This window comes from Psammomys obesus, unplaced genomic scaffold, assembly GCF_907164565.1.
Source record: "Psammomys obesus unplaced genomic scaffold, mPsaObe1.curated_primary_1811, whole genome shotgun sequence".
NCBI lineage: Eukaryota > Metazoa > Chordata > Mammalia > Rodentia > Muridae > Psammomys > Psammomys obesus.
The window spans coordinates 5,238,473-5,258,348 of record NW_026590809.1 but is presented as its reverse complement, the minus strand read 5'-3'; the positions used below and the strand labels follow the sequence as shown (position 1 = coordinate 5,258,348).

Here is a 19,876-nt window from a genome sequence, read left to right as displayed (position 1 = left end):
CACACACACACACACCACATACACTCACACACACACACCACCACAAACACACACACACCACACACACACACACCACACACACACACACCACACACCACACACACACTCACACACACACACCACCACACACACCACCACAAACACACACACACACACGCACACACTCACACACACACCTGTTTCCTGCTCTTTACTTCCAGTTTCTGGCCCCCTTGTGGTAAGACTGATCACTGCACTGGACCTGAGCAATGACTGAGCTAGATTTTCTGAGACAGATTCTACACTCTCACAAGGTACTCTGTGGTGTCTGGAGTGAGAAGAAATGAGCCCATTTCCAGCTCCCTGCAGTGAACTAACATGTTTCTCTAGATGGAGAAACAACTGGTTTGGTTTTCTCTAGGTTTCTTGTCTCTTTTCTGTACTTTATTATCTTATGAATTATTTATTTGGGGCTTGGTTTCTCTTCTAAGTTTCTGCAGGTAGACTCTTAGATCTTAAATTTCACACTTTTTTAATATAAGCATATAAGCCTAAAATATTTTCCCTATGTGCTAATTTTGATGAATCGCATGAACTTACGTTGTTTCCATTTTTATTGAATTTAAAATAGTCAATTGTTTACCATATGATTTTCTCTTTGACACATAAATTACTTATAAATATGTTGCCTTATTTTCAATGACATGGGCCTCTTATTTGTGTGTGTGTTTCATTTGTACATGTCTTTAAATTATCTACATAACTTCAGCCCTTTCACAATTCTATCTCATATTTTCCTACATGTGATTGAAACAAAATATGTATTTGGGTCACCCAAAAGGGGGTAAGGTGAAGTGTTTAATAATAGCATTCAAATCCTATGTACTCTCCCTGACTATCTAGATAATAGTTGCTTTCCCAGTTGCTGATAGCTTTTAATATTTCCAGTTATGAATATAAGTATATATTTGCTCTCAGTTTTCATTTGATTGAATATATATATGATCTGTTATTATGTGTCTGTGTATTTGGGGTGGTTATAATTCCAGTTTGATCAGTATAAATCGTATTCTCTATTTCCAGCAGTACTGTTTTAAGGTCTTCTTTGTCTAATTCTAATGTAGTCACATCAGCCTTTTTACACTTACTGTTTGCATTGTACATTTGTTTTTCTACTCTTTGGTCTATAACATCTCAGTGTTTTTATGTTTAGAGTGCACCTGAGCACATACTGCATCTTGATTTTTAAACTAGTCCACCACCTTTGACTTTCAAATATTTAGGCCATTTATATTTAATAGAATTTATGCATTTATGCTTGGGTTTATATCTTTGACTTTTTTTTTTGCTTCCCATGTTAATTGTTCACTTATTTCTCTTTTGTTTACCCTTGAATTTATTTCTTTCAGTATTCTCTTTCATACCTCTACTGTCTCTCACATTGCATTCCTTATTGTTTTTGTAGTGTTGTATAGATTTGTTTCTGAATGTGCATCAAATTTATGGTTACATGAAACACAGATTTCAACACTTCATCTCAGAGTTTTGAAAAGGGGACAGTGAATATAAATTCCTAATGATTTAAGTGATGCTATTATTATCATTATTGCCATAGACTTCCTAGAATTCATCTATACCATTTCAAATGTAACATTCAAAACTTACAGCAGTGGAATTTTTTTTTCCTATCCCATTCCATTCTTAGTGCTGTATTGACAGGCATTTTGTATATGTGTATTTCGAACATAATGTGTTTTTATTATTTTTCTCAAATAAAATCTTCCCATTCAAAGATTCCCATTGGATCTTCCCATTCAAATAAAATCTTCAATTCTTACTTTTTCTGTATGCTCAAATTTCTAATTGATTAATACCAATTATGTATTTTCTTAAATATGAAGTACTTTGCTTTTTATTTCTTACAATGAAATTCTGCCACTGAAAAAATTGTCTTAGCTCTTGTTTATTCAAAGGGGGAAATCTTCATTTCTCCTTGATTAGGAGAACTATTTTTAAATTAAAAATTGATAGTCTTTAAAGACACAGAATAGCATCTTTCTGGCCTCAATTGTTTTAATCCATATTTTTATTAATTTTTGAAAATTTCATACATTTGTAGTTTGATTATATTCACCCTCTCCTCCAACTCCTCCCAGGTCTATCCTCAGCCCATACATGCAACTCAACTTTAAGTCCTCATTTTTTTAACCTAGTTCATGCTGGCTTATATACCCTTGGGTAATTGACCATTAGCTCTGGCCACAGTTGTTTTGATAAAAAATAATTATTATTCAGCCTTGCTCCTTTTGTGTAATATAGTTTTCCCCACCATATACACCTGTTTTAAGAATTTTATCTTTATTTTTGTATTTCAGACATTTGACTGTGTCATGTTTCAGTTATTTTGTTTCTGTTTACATTTTGGCATTAGAACATTAAATTAGAATGTCTTCGCATATACTCTTCTGATCTATTCTTTCTTTTAGTCTGGAACTCTAATTACATATGTCCTAAATAATTTGTGTTATCCCACATACTACTGATGTTTCATTCATTCATTGTTTAATTATTTTCTGCTTTGTGTTTCAGTTTGAGCAATTTCTGGTTATATTTATTTAATTTCATTGACATTGAGCATCCAGTATCTTGATAATTTTACACAATAATTCTTAACTGCTACACATTTCAGTTCCTAGAGTTCCATCTGTCTCTTGCTTGTATGTCTCTCTGCATTGTTTTCAGGTTCTACATCACTAGCCCTCATTTCTTTAATCCTTGTAGCTATCTTTTTTTTTTCTTAGCGTGCTCTAACTCCAAGGTGCTTCCAATATTCCAGCGTTTAGGTTATTTATAAAGCTTTTTCCACTGACTTATTTCTTCCATTGACTTTGGCTTGTGTTTTTCTATTTATATGTTCCTAATTTTTATTGTAGTCTGGTTATTCTGAAAATTCTGGGTTTTGTTATATTTCTGTGAGAGATGAAGTGTTTTAATCTAGTAGTGAATTAAATCACTGGCACATCACCTTGAAATTTTAGAGCCTTCTAAAAAATTTTCTTTTTGCTTTTGGGGATTCTATTATGCCCTAATTGTGAGGTACAATACTTCCTTGTAGGATTTCAAAGGAAAGTCAGAAGTCTCTGTGTCTCCTTAACTCTGTGGAACTCAAGCTCTGCTCCCATCAGAGCGAGCTCTGAGCTACCTGTTCATCTACTTCAGCCTTAAGTTATACTTTGCCCTGTTTGATGCGATGACTTAGGATCATGTCTGGAGTCTCTACCCCCCTCTCACCTGCCTTCCTTTCCAGCTTTTTCTCTTTCCAGCTCCATCTTTTACAGTAGTCCTAAGTCCTGGTTTGTTTGTTTGTTTGTTTTGTTATTGTTGTTGTTGTTTTGCTCTCGCAAGATTGAGGGTTTGTTTTGTTTCTGTTTTTGTTTGTTTGGATGGATTGATTTTTTTTTTGCTTGGTTTGTTTCTACATGTCTTGTATTACATGGATCACAACGCTCTTAGGGAAAACCTGGCGAGCCACAAAGCCTTGCCTATGGGGATTCTATTTTTAGTAGTCAGTTTCCCTCCAATGTCTCCCTGGATTTGGTCACTCCTAGGTACCTTTAAATTTTTCACCCTATCCCTTTGTTGGAAAGTTTATAAGTATCTGCAGGAGAGTTATCAACTATAAGCTGTTATGTCATTGCTTAAATGTAGAATTGCCTTCACAGGTGAATATAACTCAATGAGAAATGAAGTTTATTTTTCTCAGCCATTTAGCTTTCTGTTTAACCACAAATTATTAATGTGGCTTTGCATGCTGACTAGTGTACAGATACTAATTTTTATATCGGCATCTCTGAGCTTTCATGGGAACGGTAACAGTGGCCCTGTGGCCCCAACTTCCACTCTACTAACCTGTCATATAACCTTAGATTAGTCTTTCTGAAGCATGGCTCTAGACCTGACATTCTGTAAAGCAGAAATCTGCACTAGCATCTCAGAGCCTGTTGATGACTGCTGAGTCCCTTCCTGTCATTCCTGGCCACCGCTACTGCTCAGGATTCCGACTGTCTACCTATGTTAGTATTTCTGTAAAAGCTTATTTATCCTGCATAGCATAAGATGTGGCTTCTTCTGGGCTGGCTGTCTTAACACTAAGAGAGCATGGGCTTTAAAAAGGAAATAAACAGCATTGAAGTCATCTGGACATTCTCTCTCTCTCTCTCTCTCTCTCTCTCTCTCTTTCTCTCTCTCATCTGTTCTTGTGGATGTAATAGGGACTAAAGGATGAGACACAAATCACACATTTGTATAAGTGCAATTCAGATTTTTAACACTGGGGGCTAAAGAGTCAGCTCTGGTTAAGAGCACTGGCTGATCCTCCAAAGGACACAGGTTCAATTTCTAACACCAACATGAGGGTTCACAAACAATTCTAATCTCAGTTACAGAGGATCTGGTACCCTCTACTGGCCTCCCCAGGCACCCAAGCATACATGTGGTGCCCAGACAGACGCACAGGCAAAACCTGTACACACTTGTTTAAAGTTTAATTAGATTTTACAAATCTTTAATGTTTGTACAACTAAAGAAGTGTATGAGAGAATTGTCTGCAGTCGTCTCCTGCGATTCTCCTGTTCTGTCTGGGGCAGGTGGAACATAGACTAGGAAGGAGAGCATTCTGCCCTTGGTGTAGGATCCTGTACCTTGAAAGGATACTGATCACCCACCCTGCCTTTGAAAGCCACCCATTTAAAAAGAAGACAGAAAAATCTTCCGTGTGCATATAAGATGGAAACCATTTCTTGCTCACTCTTATATGCCAATGAGCCTTGGTTGCATTTATTATCCATCTTTAGAAATGGAAAGAAACTTACACCCTATGAGACTAATGCCTTATGCAAGTTATGTGGCCTTTGCACATAGGTGGTCTCCCACAGATCCTTGGTGAATTGAAATAAACTAAAATTACATTTTGTTATTTCGTTAAAGTTGACTCAAACCTGCGGCTGGGCATTCAGTCTCATGCGATGTGAGGGTTCATAATGCCAGTTGCCGATGGAAATTCTGCTTGGTAAAATGAGTGTGCTTGACTCAAAGGAGGTTCCATTGTTTATTATTTCCAAAGAGCACTTTCCACATGCTCTTAGACCACCAGCAAATCATATCGCCAACTGCTCTTTAGAAAGCCCTAAGGCCTCGAGGAAGACCAGCTCCGCCAGGCTTTCTGGACTGTGCTTCTGATTCAGTTTCATCACTTTACCGATTCAGCTTGAGTTTCTTTTGGAAAAAAAGAGTAGTGACAATTCCCTGGCTTGCACACCAGCTTTTCCTAAGGCTTAAGTAAGATACCACTATATTAGAGGCTTGGGTTTTTCATTTTAAAAAAAGAAGCCTCTTGGTTATATTATCATTTGTAATTGCTTTCTGTTTATTAAAAAAAAAATCTATAGCCTAAAAGAAAAAAATACTCTTAGTTTATTATGATGGGAAGATTTAATTTCTTCATTTTTTTAGGTTTCCCTATTCTATTAGTATTATTTTATTGTTGTTATTAAGATTTATTAGACTGTTACAGAGGTAGCACTTCAAGTTAAATTGTTTTAAGTGATATATTGTATTAGGAATATATGTTATTTATGTTATATGTTTATTATAATTCGAAATTATCCACCAAATGGACATGATATTAATGGTTGCAGAAGAAGTCTAACCTAACCTGTTCACTGTATTATAGTCATCAGTGGGACTGTCTAGTATTCACTTGTGTTCATGAGTCACCATCAGACCTCTCTTCTGTCTGTGCTCAGTCAACGCATGCTCTCACCCAGCCTCCTGACTTACTGTAACAGCCTGAACTGAAAGTATGTCCAGCCCTGACCTCTTCCTCAGGCCATGCCTGAACACCTAGCTGCCAACACTTTTTCTTGAAAATGTATGACTTATCATGTCCAAGACCAAGCTGGGGTAATTCCCCCCAAACCACAAGCGCTACCATCTTCCCACTGTAGTTAAAGGCAGGTCATTGTTCTAGCTGGCTAGTGCAGGATCTTAAGCCTTCAACTCACCAAAACTCTTATTAGATCTATCTTCAGGGTTCCTCTAGAATCTGCCCTTTAACCTGATCGCACTCATACAGCCCCTTTCACCCTTTCCTAAAATCTAGCCATTGCGTTCTGTCATTGTAGGTCTCTAGCCTTTGTCTAGCCACTGTGACGTCTTCCATCTGGCAACTGCATGGCCCTCCTTCAAGCTCTCGAGTCCAGGGGCTTCTCCTATCACCCGGAATAACATCCAAAGCACTAATCTGACCTCTAAGGCCTTCCAGAAAGGCTTGTGTTAGCCCTGGACCCTCATGTCCTCTGCTCTCATTCAGTCACTCTTGTGCCCATACTCTTCCTTAAAACCACCCAGTACCAATACCAATTTTCTACATTGTTTGTCCTTCCCTCGGCCATGGTGTCCCCACAGGTACATTGAAGGATCTTTACATTTTTATTTTAAAATTACCTTGCTGTTAGGGCTTCCTGGAACACTAACCAAGAGGAGAAACGTGTTCTTTCCTTTCCTCCCCAGTCCATACTGCCTCGGTGACGTTCACAATATCTGACAGCCTTGTCTGCTGTCTCTTCTCCCACCGGTCAGATGAAAGTTAGCACAAGTAGAGACCCTGGCCAGCCTGGCACCTGGTAGCTTCATCCCATTGCTTCACCAAGTATCTGGATATTCAGCAGATAGGTTTAAGTAAACAAAGGAGTAATAGAACCAGGCTACAGTTCCGTGTTCTGCCAATAGGCACCACTCTGTGAGGCTGTGCTGTGTCCACATTTGATTTCTGTTTAGTTCCAGGTAGGCTCACAGAATGAAAGACCACCATTGCCTACTGTGAATTTAAAAGTCTTAGTGGTAAAATTGTATGTGTCAGTGGTAAGCAGGCTTTGCAACTTAAAGCTGCAGTCTGGCCTCTACTTGGATTGGTGCGGTTATGTTTGAAAGAAATTCACTCCACATGTAGCTCTTAGTAAAATCAAATAGTGGGAGAAGGTGGCTTCTCTTCCTATCTAAGAATCTGTTTGACATACAGTTTTGTTACAAGGAAGATAGAGTCTTACTCATGTTAAGTTGCCAACCTCTTGCCCAAATTATCCATAAGACCTGTTTGCATTACAGTATTGAAGAAGAAATACCAAAGTAGAAAGAGGAAGACCCTATTCTGATTATACGAGTTACTATTCTATTCTAGTCTTGTAGTTGTTGTTTTAACATTTTGTTATTATTATTATTATTATATCAGGGCAACACAACTATTTATGTGCTGGAAGAAATGACTGCATCATTGATAAGATTCGGCGAAAGAATTGTCCTGCCTGCAGACTCCAGAAATGTCTTCAAGCTGGTATGAACTTAGGAGGTGAGTGTGGTGGGCTTAGCTTGATATGCATTGTACCATCAGTAGAGCCTGTGAACTGCCCAAACTGAAGGTGCGGCTAACGTGAAGCAAAACGTCCAAAGATTCGTCAAAAGAAATCTTCGTTTTCATGGTGACATGTTTTCACAGAGAAATATTTCCTAGCTGGAATTAAAGGGGATGGCAATGGTTTGCTAAGATTCGAGAATGGGATCTTTAGCCAAAATCAAAACAAAAATAATTACTTTTTGCATAAAATTATAGTTGGTGATTATCATCTCTGTCTCCAGATGATAGCACATCACATAGAGGAATGTATTCTTTTTTTAATTTTTATTTTTTTATTAATTACACTTTATTCACTTTGTATCCCCCCATAAGCCCCTCCCTCCTCCCCTGCCGGTCCCACCCTCCCTCCCCTTTCTGCATGCATGCCCCTCCCCAAGTCCACTGATAGGGGAGGTCCTCCTCTCCTTCCTTCTGATCTTAGACTATCAGATCTCATCAGGAGTGGCTGCATTGTCATCTTCTGTAACCTGGTAAGGCTGCTCCCCCCTCAGGGGGAGGTGATCAAAGATCAGGCCAATCAGTTTATGTCAGAGGCAGTCCCTCTTCCCATTACTATGGAACCCACTTGGACACTGAACTGCCTTGGGCTACATCTGTGCAGGGGTTCTAGGTTATCTCCATGCAAGGTACTTGGTTGGAGTATGAGTCTCTGGGAAGACCCCTGTGTCCAAATTTTCTGGTTCTGTTGCTCTCCTTGTGGAGTTCCTGTCCTCTCCAGATCTTACTATTTCCCACTTCTTACATAAGCTTCCATGCACTCTGCCCAACAGTTGGCCATAAGAGGAATGTATTCTTAATCCCAAGAGTAACATTTATGAGAGAAAACTACTGTAAAATGATTGAGGTTCACCAAAAGAACTGGAAAGAATAAATCACTGAGAACCACAGTGTTCATGGATCGGAACCAACCCTACTACATAGTAAAATATATCATACAAATAGAGTCAGGAAAGAAACCTGCAGCACACTGTGCTGTTTATCAGATGGAATGACAGAACAACCAGAAACAGATCTGGAAGGAGTTTTTCATTGAGTTCCCACCTTTCAGATGACTCTAGTTTGTGTCAAATCAATATAAAATTAGCCAGGACAATAAATAAAATATATTCAATACTGAAATTGTAAAATGTAATGAGATACTTCAGAGCTTCCATTTCTAGTACCATTTTTAAATATATATATAATATATATTTATAATATATATATTATATATAAATATATAAAAATATATATTTATATATATATATAAAAATAAAAACATATATATATGTTTGGTTTATTTTTATGTGTGATATTTTTATTTATACGAAAGATCTTTTTACTAATATTTATATTTAAATTAAAAGTAAATAATAAATTTAAAGAGATAAAATAAAATAAAATGATTGGTGAATAAAATATGGTATGTTAAATATGCATGTGTTTAGGATTTGTTAAACTGCAGAACACTTCCAATATTAACAAAAACCAAGTGAGGTTTATATGTGCTGACACAAACTTATCTCCACAGTGTCGTTCAGCAAAAACAAATTAAGGTTGCAAAATAGGGTATTTATATATTTTGGATTGAATATCTATTTTGAAAAGCAGTAGGATATACAGGAAGACCTGATTACTACCACATATTCTGTGCACCTTTGAATTTTAAGTTATATTAGAACCCTGTATCATATGCACATTACATATATAAAGAAATAAAATATTTTTTAAATGTAATAAAATATTATTTCATTCTCCCTTTGCTTGGTGAATGAATCTGCTGGCTGGCTAGTTGGCAGTAAACATGGATGCCTGTGGAGTGAGGAAACTCTTAGGAGTCAAGGGGAAGAGAATGTTGGCTAGGGAAGATGGTGAAGATGAAAGCATGTCATGACCTTTACCAGGACCTCAGAAAGAATGATATGATGAGAGGGATAGGCAGGAACATCTGTTCTGCCCCCTCTTAGTCTTGTAGCCATAGACAGATCACCTCTAGCCTATGCCTAGTGTCCTTACCTTCTGCATCTATTGACCAGCCTAGTGATTGACTGGGTTGTGGCAAGAACTGAATGAGTGACTTCACAGAGAAAAGGAAGTGGTCACTCGGTGTGCGTTCTGGCTGCACTGGTCAGTTCCCCAGTACTATAACAGATTATTAAGACAATGAGCTTATAAAGATGAAAGTTTTGTTTAGGCTCACAATTGCACAGCTGTCAGGCTATGATTATCCTTTTGAGGTGTGGCAGGGCAATAGGTTATGAGAGTGGCATGAGGTAAAACCATGGTGACATGAAAAAAAGAGGAAGGAGCTCAAGCCCCAGAATCCGAAGACCTCCCACTGCAGCATGCCCTTTAAAGATCCCACCAGATCCATAGGACACTGTAAATTCGTGCTTTTCTATGTCCATCCTAGCTCCTAAATAATAACACAGAGACCTATTGTATTTATTAAAAGCTTCAGATACCATAGCTGGGCAGGTACTGAGCTACTCTATCCCAACTCTGCTGGTCTGGCCTACTTCCCAACCACGATCCTGTCGCCTACCAGCTGAGTCTCACCTTGACTGCTTCTTCTCCACGCTTGTGGCAACTTCTAGGTCCCTACCTGAGATACGCACTCTCTCTCCCTGGACCCCAGGAGTCCCCTGCCCAACTATTGGCTGTTCAGCTCTTTATTAACCAATCAGAAGTGATGGAGAACAAGTTTTACACAACATTGAGACAGAAGACGTTTCAAAAAATTACATTGTCAAAAGTCCAGGCCACCAGATCCCTGTGTACAGAAATGACCACCTGAATACACAGTGCATAAAAGCATCCTCCAACATCCCCACCTGTTAGTCCAGTAAAAGACTCTTCCTCTTACATTAACAAACTATAGATAAAATAAGAACAATCGTTGAAACTGTCAGGTAAGAATTACATTCACAGCGTCCAGTTCATTTATGTTTGGCGACCTTAGAGAAAGTAATCTATTATTTATCCTATCTTGGTGAGTTCAGAGATCTGAACTTAAATCATTTTCTATCATAACTTGTATCTATCAACCTATAAATATCTTTTTATACTTGAAAACTTTTTTAAAAATCCTAAAAAATTCAAGCTTAGTTGTGAGACTATAACTATCTAGTCTTCAACCCCATCAGAGACCTGAGAAGGTTTAATATTACCTGAGCAAACAGGAAGTACAGAGCAAGCAGCTTCCAAAACTATAGAAATGACAGCGATGACAGAGACAATTGGCATCCTAGACAGTCACCTAAGGTTCCTTTATGCTGGAGCATCATCTTCAGCTATCTGTCCCAGAGTATCTGTGTGTGTGTGTGTGTGTGTGTGTGTGTATGTGTGTGTGTGTGTGTGTGTGTGTGTGTGTGTGTGTTTGAAGCAGGAATTATGAAGGACTTGCCTATGTTGTCCTTGCAAAGATTGGTTTGACTTCCCTGCATGTCCAACTTTTGTAGTTTGGACAGCATACTGTCATCAATGGAAGCAAATGTTGCTTGTTTCTAAATATTTACTATCTGATTAACTTTAAAACATCCACAGGAGGCTAAATAAAGTTTATTTCCGTAGTTAACTAAACTAGTACCTAATAAGACCACAAGTTTGATTGGCTGACTACTAAATTGCATTTTTAATTATCCTAAACAGTTTATAATAGTAGCTTTCAGAAGGAGTAGAACTTCACATTACATTTTTGAATGAATTAGATAGGACAATATCTTAAACAAGGGTTAAAACATATATACAGTATATTGTAACAAAAATAACATTAAATTTATATCAATATACAAATATCCAAACCAATGTAAAATTGTTGGCTTGTTGAATGTTCTTTAGTTTAAAAGTAGATTCAATAATCTGCCTTTTTATTCTATTATTCATATATCCTTCCTTTTTTCCTTTCATCCCTTCTCCTCCTTTTTCCCCTAATACTAGATAGGAGAGAAAAGAGGAAAGAGGAAAGAAAATAAAGAGAAAAAGTGATCATTGAATCTAACCTTCTTTAATTTTATTTCCTCCCTGACCAAGAACATTAACAACTTGCAACCAGCCCCACTTAAACGAGGACAAACATCCATCACCCATCAAACAACTAAATGTCACCCACCCCACCTCTTGGAAATGTGTGCATTATTCTCCTAAAATTGCTTCCTGCTGTCTGGGACAATGTTCCCTTTTTGGTATCCTAAGAAAATTGAGATAATGGTAAAGTACTAAAAGAGCTAGTTATATCATTTTTGTCCAGTCTCTATGTGAATGGAAAATGCAAGCCTTAACTGAAATCCTGCCTGGGGCAGTCTGTGAGGCTGGACCATTTAAGCTAGTTGTTTAAGCTGTTCTGTGTACAGAGTTTTGGGGAAGCAACCACTGAGGCAGCCTGTGAGGTTGGATCATCTGGACTACTTGTCTTGTCTTCTTTGGTGTATGGTCCTTTTGTTCTGTAAACATATAAATATTTAAAGGTAATTTTTTTTCATTAGTATTTGTATGGGATGTTAAGTAAGCACAGTTTAGCTAAAGATGATTCTCTTCCCTATGTTTGAGCAGGCAAAAGGCATCTGTTTGGACTATATAACCTATAATACAGATTTTATTTCATACCATATCGAAGGATGGCATAAGTCCTGAGGACTCTGTAGTTAACAAGATTTATTGGTTATACAGAAACATGTCTCAGTGAATCTCAGAGGTGTTCCCATGAAGAGGAATTCGCATATCATGTTACATGTTTTCTTGTTCTTCTTCATTTCTTCCTTCATGTCTGCAGTCAGGATTTTTCAAGAGGTCTCCCATGGTCAAATCTAACCTTTACTAATTTTGAAGGAAATTAGTATAGCTTTTCTTTTCCTGTTGAAGCAAAAGCAAAACCTCTCCCCTAAAACAAAACATTTTCTGTCTTCCATTCTGAAGTTAAGACATCCTTAAAGTAAATAGGTTATTTAGTTTAGCAAGTTTTTTTCCATGATCTAATGCCTCTCAGCAGCTATTTTTTCTGCTCATTAGCATTTAAAAAACTTAAAGTTAATACAGCATTATGTAATCTATCTCTGGGGATCTCTATTACCCCTTTCTGTTTACTAAGCATCTCTTTTAAAATACAATTAGATCTCTCTACAACTGCTTGTAGGATTGTGTGGTGTACCTAGAATATGTTTTATATTGTAATTGTAAAAAGCTGTCTTATTTTACTAAAGACATATGCTGGAGCATTGCTAGTCTTAATTTGTACAGGTATACCCATAATAGGCATAACTTCTAATAAATGTATAAACAAAATCAACCTTTTCAGAACTTAAAGCAGTTGCGCATTGAAATCCTGAATGTGTGTATGGGTGCACATATTTTAATTTTCCAGAATTTGCAAAATAAAACACTATTTGACAAATTTCATTTCTTTAGGTACCTTTATGGTTACTTCCTACAGGTAATAAAGTTTGGTTATACAAAAAACAAGTAGGACATTTCCTTATAATATCCTTGGCTTGTTGCCTAGTGATAGAAAAATCTTTCTTTAAACCTTCGATGTTAACATGGTGTTTGTTATGAAATTCTGAAGCTTCTAAAACATTTCCTATTAGTAAATGATCAATTTTATCATTATCTTGTGCTAGAGGGCCTAGTAGACCCGTATGGGATCTGATATGTGTTACAAACAATGGATGATTTCTATTTCTGGTTACTTATAGTAGCTGAATAAATAATGATGTTAATTCTGCATTATCAGGAATAGGTTTAGCAGTCTATATATGTAAAACTCTTTGTGCATATTAAGAGTCAGTAACTATATTAAGAGATTCAGGAAAATCACATAATACCATAACAATGGCATACAACTCTGATTTTTTTTAACTGAATCATAAGGACTCTTAGCCATTTTACTTATTTTTTCTGACTTGTAACCTACCTTTCCAGATTTATTTGCCTCAGTATAGAATGTAGGGGCTCAGAAGTGCTGGAGAACAAGTTTTACATAACACTGGGACAGGAGATGCTTCATAAAAATGGCAGTACCAAAGTCCAGACTTCAACCAAGTCTCTGCATATAGAAATCAGCATTTGAATAAACAGTGCACAAACATACTCCAGTAGTATACCATGGCTGAGATGACACCTCCATCTCATGGCTTCTTCTTAGGAGCTACAGAGATCCAGTGGCTTACCAGAGGAACAGAAGCCCTTGGCAAGCACAGTTGAAATGTCTAGTAGTGTTTTTAACGTCCACCAAAGAACGATTTGCTTGCATATACTGTTAATATACACATATTTTCTGTAAAAAATGACTAACATGGGAAAACTATAGTAGTGGAGTCATCAAGATTACTTAGTAGAGTAATCAAAATTATTTAGGCTTTTTTTATTCTGTGATTACAGTTTCACATGCATGCAGAGAGCTGCTGTCAAGAGATTAGCAAGGAATTTTGGTGAAGTGGGATGATGGGTACACGATTGTTCCTTCTTTCCCTGTTTGTTAGTGATATGATCATTTTAAAGAAAGTAAAGAGTTCACAATTTTGAGCCAAGAATGGATGCATTCTTGAACTAGACACTCAAAGGAGCTACCCACCGAACAGGAAGGAGAGAGAGAGAATGGCTAAGACACCCTTCACACACACTGTTGGGGAGTCCCTTAAAACTGAAATAGAAAGATGATGGGAAAACAAAAGATGGAAAAATCAACAAATGGAAGAGTAAGGCTGACAGCAGGAGTGGGTTAGGGAGCAGGGGCACAGGAGGATTTAGCTGAGGTATCTGGCTCCATTTGCCAGCAGCTTTCCAAGCTAGTTGGTGTTGCCGACAAACTCAGACAGTGCACATCTGCAGAGAGAGACTGCAGGCTCCATGGCAGTGAGTGAGGCTGCCTATCGGAAGTCCCGTAAGAAAGGGGAGTGGATGCCTTTGGCTGTCTCTGGAAGCGGACTGTCCAGCCACTGCAGAACGAAAGGGAGTCATTTGTGAGAGAGTCTTGTAAATAGAAAGTTTCTTGGATTTCTTTTTCCTTTTGACACAATGGAAACAATTTCAGTGGAACTTCCAAAACTGAGAGGGAAATAACACCTGTTTCTAAATCAATTAAAAGTAAGTTTGGGGGATTTTCTTTTTTTTATATTTTTAATTAATTTATTTTTTAATAATTACAATTTATTCACTTTGTATCACAGTTGTAGACCCCTCCCCCAGCCCCTCCAAATCCCACTCTTCCTCCCTCATCTCCTCCTCTACCCCTCCCCAAGTCCACTGGTAGGGGAGGTCCTCCTTCCCTTCCATCTGAACCTAGCCTATCAGGTCTCATGAGAACTGGCTGCTTGTCTTCCTCTGTGGCCTGGTAAGGCTGCCCCTCCTCAGGGGAAGGTGATTAAAGAGCCAGCCACTGAGTTCATGTCAGAGACAATCCCTGTTCCCCTTACTAGGGCAGCCACTTGAACACTGAGCTGCCATGGGCTACATATGTGCAGAGGTTCTAGGTTATCACCATGTATGGTCCTTGGTTGGAATATCAGTCTCAGAAAAGACCCCTGGGCCCAGATTTTTTCATTTTGTTTCTCTCTTTGTGCAGCTCCTGTCCCCTCCAGGTCTTTCTATCTCCCCCTTCTTTCATAAGATTCCCTGCACTCTGACCAAAGTTTGGCTATGAGTCTCAGCATCTGCTTTGATACCTTGCTGGGTAGAGTCTTTCATAGGCCCTCTGTATAGGCTCCTGTCCTGCTCCCTGTTTTCTCCCTCTTCTGATTTTCATGTCTAGGTAAATCTATATAAATGGCCATATTGATATATGTGTTGAATTAGCACTTGGTATTTTTATCCCTCGGACATTTGTGAAGGAAAAGTTGTGGTGTTTTCAGGATTGATCCCACATAGAATGTATAGATTTTCTCTATTGTTTCACTCTTCGTACTTTTTATTTCAAATATTTTATCATTATAATTGGTAACTAATACACACATTAAATTTTTCTCCGTTCTCCTGAGGCCTTTGGTTGGGTTGGTGCCTTGTTTGATGAAGGGGGATACCTGATGACAGAAGTGCACACATTTGTGCATTTGCCGTAACGAGCTCGTCAGAGTAGACTAGTTGCCCTGGATCTTTGAAAGCGTAAAACGCAGCTATGCAGGGAAGTGATGCTTGGATATACGTGTACTCTCATTTACTCTTTCCCCTGGCTTTTTCACTTGTGGTCTGTCCACATGTTGTCCTCCTATTCTGGAACAGTGGGCAGGGTCCTTTGTGCTGTTTGCGGTACCACACTCTGCTTTCTCAGATGGAGGAATCTGCTATGAGCATTTGTCACTGCACTTTGTCTGTGAAGCACCAGGGCACCAGTAAAAGTACAGCAGGCTTTTGCGTTATTGGATTCTCCTCTTATCTCACAACCCGCCTCATTTCTTTCTTCTAACCCTGTGACTCGCACTCACTTGGGGTTTTCACTGTACCTTCCTACCCCAGCCTTCTCTAGACCCCTCTCCTGGAGCCCTATATTCAGAGGATTCCGCCGAGAGGAGGTTCCCAGCAGTGAAGGGTCATTACCCGAAAAGGGCTTATGTGCGGGCTCGGTCTCCTGGCACACTGACTGACCAAAATGACTGTTGTGCTTTCCTGCTTATTCCTCACCCAAGCTGATGTGGCCTCATACAGGGCTCTTTAGTAGAAAGCATGGAGATCTAGGGCAGGAAGGATTTGACCCAAGTTTTTGAAAGGAACTAGGCATTATCAACAGAGTATAATAGGCATGTTTCAATTTAGGTTAATAACAATATCAGTCAATCTCATTATGGACATCATTAAATTACAGAAAAAATTAATACTCTAATTTTTATCTTCTTATTTTAATTTATTCATACATTTAAAGTTAGAAAGGTGTTCATTTGTATTAAGCAGATGACAAAATTAGTTTTTATGCTTCGTGGAACAAAATCAATAATGACCTCATTTTGGAGTTGAAAGTTTTCAATATAGTTAGTTTGAAAATACAGAAACCAGCACTGTAGAGATAGCTCAGCAGCCAAGTGCATAAAAAAATGTATTTGTTAGCAAAAGTATAAAATCTAGTGTGATGCCTCACAGCTTCTGTTTTGAATGGCTACTCCAGCAGTCTAGAGGGTTGCTGGGTAACTTTTTTATAATAAAACTTACAATAAGGTTTTATAATAAAGTATTTGTTTGTTTGCTTGCTTGCTTAAAGAGACCATATTGGATAGTTTTATGTTAAACCGACACAAAGCTAAAAGCATTTGACAGAAAGGAACTTCAATTAAGAAAATTCCTCCGTAAAAATAGGACTTGAGGAAGGGCATGCGTGGAGAAGGGGGAGAAAGGGAGGGATTGGGAGGGGAGGAGGGAGGGAACTAGAGGGGGGATACAAAGTAAATAAAGTGTAATTAAAAATAAAATAAAGTGGGCTGTAGATGTGGCTCAGAGGTTAAGAATGCTGACTGCTCTTCCAAAGGTCCTGAGTTCAATTCCCAGCAACCACATGGTGGCTCAGTATGAAATCTGGTGCCCTCTTCTGGAATGCAGGCAGAACACTGTATATGTAATAAATAAATAAGTCTTTAAAAAAAAAATTAAGCTTAAGAACAGGCTACAGGGCTACAGGCAAGCCTGTAGGACATTTCCTTAATTAGTGATTGATTGCAGAGGGCCCTGCCCATTGTGGGTAGTGCCATCCTGGGCTGGTGGTCCTGGATTCTAGATTCTAAATGAAAGCAAGTGGAGCAAGCCAGTAGCAAGCCAATAAGCAGCACCCCTCCATGGCCTCTGAATCAGCTCCTGCCTCCAGGTTCCTGGCCTGTTTGAGTTCCTCTCCTCATTTCTTCAGTGATGGACTTTGACATGAAGTATAAGCCAGATAAACCCTTCCCTTTGCAGCTTGCTTTGAGGTCATGGTGTTTTAGCACAGCAATAGAAACCCTAACTAAGGCAGAGACATTACAAAAGATATCAAGGGAATTCAGAAAATTGATCAGGATATGCTTTAAAAACTGGTATTCCGCTAAGTTGGAAAGTCTGAAAGAAGTGGATGTATTTCTAGATTGATAGGAGCTGACAAAGTTAGACTGCCATGAGGAAACAGCTTAAACAGATTTATAACAAGCAACGAGACCAAAGCCATCATTTTAAAGATGACGAAAGGAAATCTCTCCACTCCAAGTGCTCAGGCCAGATGAGTTTACTGATTAGTCCTACCAAACCTCTCATGAGATAACAACAATACTTGTTAAACAATCCCAGAAGGGGGGGAGAGGGAAAAATGCTACCAACTCTTGTTTATGCAGCCAGTACCATTCTATCCCAAACTAAAAAGGACACACACACACCAGTCTTACTGATGAATATAGACATAAAATTTATGAGAAGCATGTGAAGCATGAATTTAAGAACAGAACAAAAATATCATTCACCATGATCATGTTGGCTCTATTCTAGAAATGTAGGAATGGGTTAACATACAAAATGAATAATTATGTTGCATAAATAGACTCAAGGGCAGAAATCACATAGTTATCTCAATAAATGCAGAAGAGGCTTTTAGCAGACTCCAACATTTTTATATGATACAAGCTCCGAATAAGCTTAGAAAATGTAGCACAACAATAATGACAAACCACAGCCAACTTTGTGTTAAATGGGAGAAAAATCAAGTCATTTCTACTAAAATCTAACAAGACAAGGGTATTCATTCTCTTCACTCTTATGCAATATGGTGCCTGAAATCTTAGCAAGAACAATGAGAGAATGAAACAGAATGGGTACAAATAAGAAAGGAATAAGTCAAACTGTCCTTATCTGTAGTTGGTGTGACCACAGCACCCTTAGAACAGATGAACACTGGAAACAGAGTAGTAGATGCAAACTGAACATAGGAAGAGCAACGGCTGTGTGTACTAATACAGAATGTGCTGAGAAAGGAATCAGGAAAATAATTGCATTCACAGGGGGGGAAATGTCTTAGAATAAACCTAACCAAAGAAGTGAAAGACCTCTGCAGTGAAAACTTTAAAATGCTGAAGGAAGAAATTGAAAAGACATTGGAAGGAGCTTATGGATTGTAATAACTGATACTGAGGAAGTGGATATACTCCTAAAAGCAATCTGCAGCTTCAGTGCAATCCTCTTTAAAATTCCAGTACCATTCTTGACCAAGACTGAAAAAAATACACAACAATCTCAACGTTCATAGAGAGGCATTACAAATTCCAGAGTAACCAAAGCCACCTTGAGCAAAAAGAACCATAATGGTGGTTCTACTGTGCCTACAAGTTATCCTACAGAGCCACTGTCACAAAAATATTATTATACCAACACAAGAACAGATACCCAAATCAGTGGGCTGCTACTGAGGACCCAGATGTAAACTCACTCAGTCGCCTGAGTTTTGACAAAGACATCAAAAATATAGATAGGAGAAAAGACAGTCTCGTCAGTAACTTACCCTGGGGAAGTTGGATATCAGCATGGAGAAGAATGAAGCTAGATGTCAGTCACTTACCCTGGCCAACATCATTTCCAAATGGATCAAAGACCTAACGGATGGCCTGAAATTCTGAAAGGACAAAGTGTATAGACAAGAACTTTCTGAAAGAGACTCTGCTTATGTAGACAGATGAAATCATGCTTGCATGTGTCATGAAAATCGTAGCAAACTGTGTAGGAAGACAAAGGAAACTAATAAGAGGGGTGACGAAAGAGGGTGTCTGAGTGGGAAGGCAATAGTCCCGAATTTATCAGACACTTGATGGAAATGCTCTGATCAATGCACTGCTCGTATGGCATTAAGATAGTTTTAAAAGCCAAAGTAGTAAGCTTCTCCAGCGCAAACAAAACAGTCAACAGAGTTCAGGGACAACCTGCATGAACCAAAGCTACTTGCTGACTACTCATCTGACAGAGGCCACTGTCCAGAGTATAAACGGAGCTCAAGCATTTCAACAATAAAGAACAATCTGGTTTGCAGAAGGGGAAAGAAGTAATTCAAGGAACCAACAAACATAAGGGGAAAAACACTCAGCATCATTAGCCATGATGGAAATGCAGATCAGAACTAAGATATGGTAACTGGCATCCTAGTAGATTGGCTATTTTAAAATTCTGGCAGTAGCTGGAGAGACGACTTAACTGTGAAGAGCACTGGCTGCTCTACAAGAGGTCTTAAGTTCAATTCCTAGCAACCAAGTCATAGCTCACAATCATCTGTAATGGGATCTGATGCCCTCTTCTGTCACACAGATGTGGAGAAAAATGAACTTTTATACACTGTTGATCAGAACATAAATTAGTATGGCCATGATGATGAACAGTATGGAGGTTCCTCAAAGAACTGAAATTAGATCTCCCGAGCTGGGAGTGTAGCTCAATGGTAAAGTACTGTGAAGACCTGAGCCCAATCTTTAACACCACAAAAATAGATAGATAGATAGATAGATAGATAGATAGATAGATAGATAGATA

The 19,876-nt window shown here is 38.4% G+C and overlaps 1 protein-coding gene across 5 annotated transcripts in view; it reads left to right on the top strand.

Annotated features, from left to right (window-relative positions):
- Nr3c2 (nuclear receptor subfamily 3 group C member 2) overlaps positions 1 to 19,876 on the top strand; it is a 324,977-nt gene that overhangs the window by 228,574 nt on the left and 76,527 nt on the right. For all 5 annotated transcript variants that reach the window (XM_055609002.1, XM_055609005.1, XM_055609003.1 and 2 more), the window contains one exon: positions 7,268 to 7,384. In XM_055609002.1, the coding sequence (XP_055464977.1) occupies positions 7,268 to 7,384 (117 nt within the window). The remainder of the gene's footprint in view (positions 1 to 7,267; positions 7,385 to 19,876) is intronic.